The sequence below is a fragment of the Lactuca virosa genome, chromosome 1 (genome assembly GCF_052849685.1).
Source record: "Lactuca virosa cultivar CGN04683 chromosome 1, Lactuca_virosa_CGN04683_v6, whole genome shotgun sequence".
NCBI classification, from domain to species: Eukaryota; Viridiplantae; Streptophyta; class Magnoliopsida; order Asterales; family Asteraceae; genus Lactuca; species Lactuca virosa.
This window is the reverse complement of record NC_136426.1, coordinates 131,518,439-131,526,049: the sequence shown is the minus strand read 5'-3', so window position 1 is coordinate 131,526,049 and position 7,611 is coordinate 131,518,439. Positions and strand designations below refer to the sequence as shown.

Here is a 7,611-nt window from a genome sequence, read left to right as displayed (position 1 = left end):
CTTTATCACTTTGAACGTTCATAAAGTTCTTAATGTTTGGTCTTAATCCATTAAGACCTTATTTTTTCCATGCATGGGATACATTCAGCTAATGTGACATCATTTTTATCACTCAAGGTCCCCACAAGAGTCTTGAAGGACAGTCCTTTTTGTCCAAAACACGACATGCACCACCTTGTGGTTTTTGTGACAAGAAATGGGTCTTTCAAAGCAAAATGGAGAGATCTAATCATACATGCATAAAGTTTGGAACTTTATACCTTGTAGAGTTTCTTGAGCACAATCTAACTTTAGATCTACAAGCTTGGTCTCTTCCTCCAACTCTTGATGCAATGGTTTTCCTCTTCAAGCACTCAAGAACACACCAAATGAGCTTAAACACACATAGGAGAGGCTAGGGTTTGGGAAGGACGAGTATGATCTACGGAGGTTGAGGTAAGGGAGGCTTTGGTGCTCATAATGTTGCTTATATAGGCCCCAAACCCTAAATATTAGGGTTTCACCCTGACATTTGTACGCCCAACGTACACAAGTGTACGCCCAGCATACTAAGGCAGACCTTAATACGCTTAGCGTACTCTTATGTACGTGCACCGTACTCCCTCTTGGCCCAAATTTGCAAACTTGGCCCTTAAACTTATCTTGGCTCTTCACTTCCAACCCAAGGACTATAAATGACAAGGTAATGATAAAAGAGGGTTCGGGAATACCTGCCAATTCTCGGGATGTTACAATTTGGCCTAGTGGATTCGACCAATTCCCAAAAATAGAATTCAATTGCCCCATATTGGCAGCTGTGATCTGATTCTTTTTCCTGGAATATACCTTTAGTGGATTTTTATCATGATTCTTCTTCCAAAGAATCTGTGAGCCATGGACACTGGTGTAATTTTGTCTTGTTTTCTGATAGGAAGCAATTTTCAGAGTTACTGCTGCTATTCTTCATTTAGGTAATATTGCCTTTGCTAAAGGGAAAGAGGTTGTTTCTTCGGTGCTAAAGGATGATAAAGCTAAATTTCATCTTAAGATGACAACAGAACTTCTAAAGTAGGTCTATTATTTTCACTAAATTATGAAGAAATAAAACAAGATAATGGAGATAGTTCCAAGATGAGTCGTCAAAGAGGTGTGAACTCTGTTGTTTCAGGCACTTTCTTGTGCTTATTTTCACTTAATTATGTCCTTTATTTGATAATAATGCAAGTTTTTGACATTTTTAGGGATGATGGTTATCTTCTCAGTTCTATGAAGTTAGTCAAATGGGAATAAGATATGGATCTGGTGGTGATGGTTATCTTATCAGTTGTCTCAGGGTAGTCCCTTTCTGATATAACCTCATCGATTCTTAATTTCCATAGGAATTAATTTGGTAAGAAACTATACTCTGTCAAAATCACTACTTATTTACTATTTCCCCTTAAAAAATGAATTAGAAACTACATAACCTGAATTTTGAGGCTTTCCCCATTAAGTCATGGCTTATTACCAAATTGCCCTTGTATTGTCGTTTTCCCAAATATCTTTTAAATATCATTTATACAAACAACACTTAATGGGGGAAAAGAGCATTACTTTGAGTATTTTTGTTTGAGTGTTTGATTTAACTTTGATATTTCATTTATTTTCAAATATAAATGACAAGTCTTGATTTAACTATGGATCAATCATGCATGTCAGTAGTGGAACAGGTGCATTGGTCATTTTTTTTTAAAGTTGTGTCAGGTAGACATTACAACTTCTGACTATGATGATCAGGAGATTGAAGAGAATATAGGTCATAATTGTAGGATTAATGGAGTAAATCCTGTGGTTCCTCATATCAAGCGTTCGTTCTCTAATCTCCATTCACGTTTACTTTGGTTTTGATATCAGTATAAAATACATAAAACCACAACATGTTATTTGATTTTTTATATTTTTATTTATCTACCAGATTCATGGGGTGATCCATTCCCTAATCCTCATCCAGAGTGGGACCTCATTATTGCTAGTGACATCACTACTAGAAAAAAGGCTTTTCTTGACAGACGAATTACGACATACAGAACGTTTATGACAGGCATTAAAGTCTGTCATAAAATTTATGTCATATATCGTAAAATATCAATGATTTACGACAGACAAAGATGTATGTCGTAATTTATGTCGTATTTTAAAAAGTAAATTAAAATGATTTTTATCCGTTAATACTATAAGGAAAAGTTAGTAATCGCAAACAATAATAAAATAATGCTATGTTGATAAGTACATGAGCACTATATAGTATGAAAAAAATTGAAGCGGGTTTAAAGGATGTGAGTTAAATATTAAAACTAATAAACCACTAGATTAGTGCAAAAAAACTAATTACAAAGTAGATGGAAAAAAACCCGAAAAGTCGAACCAATTTGAAAATGCTCCACTTTGATGTGAGGAAAAAAAACAAAAAGAAGAGTGTTTGGTAAAAAAAATTATATTTTGGTGAAGAATTTAAAAAAACCCGAAGAATGATCTTTCTAATCGGTAGGCCATTAGCATTATTTTTGTTTGCTAACCTACAAATAATATATTTTCTAATCGGTATATTATGTTAGCAATGATGGAATTAGTAGCAGAAGCTTGAGCCAGAACTAGTAGTACACGTGAAGTTGCTTATTGTTACTGTGATATTTGTTGGTATACTATATGTTAAATCGGAAAAGATGAGTGTATGTTGTTATATCATTTTTGTATCAAAATAATGTACTTTTGGTATAAAGAATGGTTAATCTCCAACTTATTACATCATTTTAACACCAAAAATTTTACATATTAAACAACCTATAAATTGTTTTTTGGTGTATATAAAGTCATATAACGATACCATGCCAAGAAAAATGTATTTGAATCATTTTGGTTTTTGGGGAAAAGTTGGGAAATATAGGGTTTTTATTGAAAAAAAAAAAAAAAAAAACTTCCGTATTACCTGAAGGTGACATGGAAACCTGGAAAGTGGGGGGAATAGAAAATTTAGGGAAAATATTGGGTTTAAATTGGCAAAAAAATAAATTTTTGGTTTAAATAGAAAAACTATGAAAGTTTTAGGTCTTTTATGAAAATAACCCTTCTTTCTATCGGTCGTTCCCTTCTTCCGACTCCATCCACACTCCATCGACCACTCCCTCCGCCTTCGCCTCCAACGCCCACCAGTTTCATCGATCCTCCCTCAATCGAACACCTCTACCTCCCGTCAACGATCAACAACGACTACCAATCAACAATTCTTAATCCGCTTATGCTGCCTATGCTAGAAAGATCAACCTCGAGAACTATGGGTTCATCAACAATTCCTCAGAGACTTCACGGAATCGTTCATCAATGGCAGCCATCGCTTGATTTCGTATCCTCCAACAGTCGTCTTCAGTTCTGAAACCTACTGTAATCTCGTCAAAATTCCCTCATCAATCTTCTTTGCCACCGTTCTATTGTAACCCTAGTTTTTTTTTGAAACAACACTCATATACGCAAGCTTCATCTCACTCCATCACTCTGTGCCAATTCGATCCCGACTCCCGAGGTCTGCTCTCTAGAATCATAACCTTACATTTACATTTCTGTATGATGATGGATATGTCTGTCCCTGAAAGACCTGTACTTTGATCTTCGATTCGAAATGAGTTGCTTTTTAATTTCAGGACCACTGTGGTTTTTAACCGACTTAACATAGTTTAGAAACTCCAAAACGTACAAATCCACGTTTTTTTCTTTCAAGTTGAACAGCTGAAGGTCAATAGTGCAATTTTTATTATTTTGTTGTTCATTCTGATGTAGGAGTGGTTCTGTGCAGAATTCTTCTTCAAGCGGGCCAAGTGGTTCGATAGTTGGTCATCTTCTGGATTATCTCAACGAGTCTTGGACTCAGTTTCATGCCACAGGTATGCAAATATAAAGCTGTTGTTTGACATTGTGTCACATACATAGTTTTACTTGGAACTGTATGTGAAAAGGATTGCCAAGAACTTAACAGTGATTCCAGGTTAATTTTTTTAGAAAAAGGTTTTATTATATCATTATCTTATTATCTCCATCTGAATCTATACTCTATAGCTGAAGCAAAACGCCAATTAGTTGCTTTTGTTGGATTTCATCTGAATCTATAATCTATACTCTTATGATACTTTGAGGAGTTATGTTCCTCAAATGGTGGAGCTACTTGTTGACTCTGTAAGAAATCAAGCTTTCTTGGATTGGGAGGTCAAAGCACAAGTGCTTGTTTAGTTGTTTCCTTTTCACTTTATTTCTTGTCATATCTTTTTGAAAGTTGTCTTTTGCATATTTGATAATTAAAAACATTACATTACCTTTATTTTGTTTGTTTGCAGATTGAGAAAGTGAAAGCTGAGATTGGTGAAGATGGTAACAATCCTGAGGTGTTAACTAATTTGCTTAATGAGCTTCATATGCTTTTGCTTAATCCTCTTTTAATCCCATATTAATCTCTACTTTGATGATTAAACACTAAAAGGTCACTTGACTGCCTCCTTGCTCCGTATAATGCTTTGTAAAACAGTAAATATCAGACATATGATTGACCAAAATCACATCTTTTGAATCCTCATTTTCATATCCCAATCTAGAGTTAAGGTCAAACCCACCATTCCCTCGAAGAACAACACTCTCAAAAGCACTTAAGTATGCATATTTGTTCCTGTAAGAAGTATGCATACTGAACTATGGGTGTAGTTTTTGGTGTTTGAATTTAATCAACAAAAGATTTTGAAATACAAATGTGTAATTAATAACCTATATGTTTTTCTTCTAAAAGAGCCAAAATGAATCTTGGCTATGTATGATTTTGTAAAAAATTAAAACACATTAGATAAGTTGTCAATTATTGATTCCCCTCTTTATGTTTTTTTTTGTTCATTGTGTCAGATTGCGCCATAGAGGTCCAGACTGGAGTGGGCTCCACAGTGAGCAAGACTGTTATCTTAACTCTTATGATGTTGCAATGAGTATTGACCCTAAGTGGAAGATGGTAAACTAACTTTAACTTTCATTCATAAAAATTATAATATATGCTCTTACTCTTAGATACCAAAATAATCTTGAAATTCATAATTTATTATACAACGATCTTCATAAGTCCTTGAATTTTTGTTAATTTTCATTCCTTAAGCTGGGGGTGTTATTTTTTCGTTTCATTATGGAATTGATTGGAAATTTGTAACATAGCCCATTTTTATCTATAAAATTTTCAAGGACATATCATTTGTAAAAGTTCCATGATTTTAGTTAAACTATTTTTTTTAATAACTAGAAACCTTTTTGTAGTATAAACCTAATTTTGTTTTAATAAGCTTTGTTATGTTTAATTCTTCAATTTAGTAAACGATAAATTCTATAGTTATATTCAAAATATTATTTAGCATGGGTTTTATTTACAAAATATAAAACAAATATCTACATGCCAACCAAATATGATCATGGAATGTATAATTTGGTCATTCCATTCCATCCAATCAAACACGACATTGAATAAATAATTATACAATTAAATTTCCAAGATTTAATTTGTTGTAATTTTATTATAGATTCAACGAGATATTGGGAGGATTGAGAAGTTGGTCTTGCGCAATGCATTTGATGATGCCGAAAGCCCTTATCTGCCAAAGGTATGTTGTTTCATCTATTTTAGAGTGAATTACATTTTTGGTCCCTATTTCCAATTGTTTTAATGATTTTGGTCCCTTAGTTTGTTCAAAAATTGTGTTTTCAATAGTTTTTATCTTGCAATTTTGGTGCCTATATATATGAATCAAAATCATTACAAAAATGGAAATAAGGCGCACCGAATTGCAAGAGGAAACTATCTGAGACCAAACTGAAAATTTTGAACAAACCCAGGGACCAGTAATGTAATTTACACTTAGTTTTATATTCAAACACCATATACAGAAAAAGAAGTGTCAGAAATGTTTAAGTGTCCAATTATTTCATTTGAATTTTTAAAAAGATATACAAAATATAAGAGTGTCTTGTCTATTCTCCAGCACATACTGTACAGACAAAAGGAACAATTCAGTGATACAGTTGGATTGATGGTTTGAAGGATCATGCAAACCAACAGGTCAGTCATTTATTGTTATTCAGCATTGCTTCTAAGACAAAAGGGTAAAATAGTCAATTTATTTAATCTTGTTCCGATGGTTTATCTATACATGATGTCAAGAAAGAAAGTCTTTGTTCATACAACCAGACATTCATCATTTAAATACCCATTCAACATTTTATCTTGATGGAAAAAAATAGTAATACCCTAATTAAGACAATTGTAGTTGCCACCAACGGAGAAGGTAAGCTATAATATGTCACAGTTGAATTACTTTTTAAGAAATAGCAAGCTACTTTAAGTGATTTGCTTATTATATCATACTTTCATTTCTTCGTACTACTACAGCATTAAAAACAAATAAACAAACAAAAAAAAAATCATATTTTCATTGTTTTAATTGGATATATTTTTCAAAAGTTGTAATAGAAGGAAATGAAAGTAAGATGCTATAATAAACAAATAAGAGAAAGTATGTTGCTATTTCTTGCATTTAGTCAAAGTTACTAACATGTAATCTTTCAGACAACCAGGTACAGCTGGAGCGTGCGAAGCAGTCAACCAAGTCTGCCATTCTGATGAACCTTGAATCAAGAGTATGTAATTTAGGTTAATTAGTTTTTAATAATATATTTAATGTGATTTATGATTGATCTTAACATTCACATACAGATGGTTGCTTCAGAAGATATTGGCAGACAAGTATTGACATATGGGGAAAGGTATTGGTATTTTACTGATCAATTTGTTATATAATTGTACAGTGTCCCTTTCAGCCTAGTTATACAGAATGCGGGTATTATGTTCTTAAGTTCATGAAAGCGGTTGTTGACGAAGGACTTGAAGTATTGAATAACAATGTAAGTAAATCTATTAGTTTCACGATGGACTTGAATTGTTGTAGAATATTTACATATATAATTATTTAATAATTTTTTGCTAATATATTAGTTTTTGTCTCAGTTTTGGGGGAAGAGACATCGAGCTTGACAGGGTGCGTGAAAATGGGCTATTTATGTCATAAATTTTATTTATCAGTGATATGAATTCGACAAGTACTTTTTGATGAATTTGGACCGTATTTTTGAATTTGACACTATAGTTCGTGTAAGCCTTTTTATATATGTATGATATTTTATTTTGTGTTGTTAGACATTAAATATGTAATTTAATTTGATTTAAGATTTGGTAGAAATTTAGAATATATATATATATATATATATATATATATATATATATATAACCATGACATACAAAGCATGTCGTAAAAATATGTCAAAAATCATATTGTACAAAACATATGTTGTAATTTGAAGTCGTAAATGTCTGTCATAAATACAAAAATGTTAGGAATTATGACAAACAAAGTCAGTCGTAAATGTATGTCGAAAACGCATGTCGTGTATGTATGTCGTAATTGTTGGTCATAAAAGTCTGTCGTAAATTTTACGACAGACATAATGTCTGTCATTTTCTTTTATGACATGGCTTTCAATGACAGACATTTGTCTGTCATGTATAGACATTTATGACAGACATTG

The 7,611-nt window shown here is 32.5% G+C and overlaps 1 protein-coding gene across 3 annotated transcripts; it reads left to right on the top strand.

Annotated features, from left to right (window-relative positions):
- The first annotated feature begins 3,083 nt into the window (after positions 1-3,083).
- Positions 3,084-7,265, top strand: LOC145158219 (asparagine synthetase [glutamine-hydrolyzing] 2-like). Of its 3 annotated transcripts, none has more exons than XM_079077145.1 (9): positions 3,084-3,535; positions 3,806-3,893; positions 4,341-4,388; positions 4,894-4,996; positions 5,553-5,633; positions 6,012-6,088; positions 6,596-6,666; positions 6,743-6,930; positions 7,034-7,265. In XM_079077145.1, exons 3-6 carry the CDS (start codon positions 4,372-4,374, stop codon positions 6,066-6,068), a joined length of 258 nt encoding a protein of 85 aa, XP_078933271.1. In that variant the 5' UTR covers positions 3,084-3,535; positions 3,806-3,893; positions 4,341-4,371; the 3' UTR covers positions 6,069-6,088; positions 6,596-6,666; positions 6,743-6,930; positions 7,034-7,265. The 3 variants fall into 3 exon arrangements, with proteins under 3 accessions (XP_078933271.1, XP_078933273.1, XP_078933275.1); XM_079077147.1 differs by having other exon boundaries at positions 6,012-6,314; XM_079077149.1 differs by having other exon boundaries at positions 3,790-3,893.
- The last annotated feature ends 346 nt before the right edge of the window (positions 7,266-7,611 follow it).

Bases quoted from the DNA above. Each gene is read 5' to 3' on its own strand.
- LOC145158219 (XM_079077145.1), top strand. The intron at 4,997-5,552 runs GTAAACTAACTT...ATTTTATTATAG, and splicing joins TTGACCCTAAGTGGAAGATG to ATTCAACGAGATATTGGGAG. The intron at 5,634-6,011 runs GTATGTTGTTTC...TCTATTCTCCAG, and splicing joins AAAGCCCTTATCTGCCAAAG to CACATACTGTACAGACAAAA.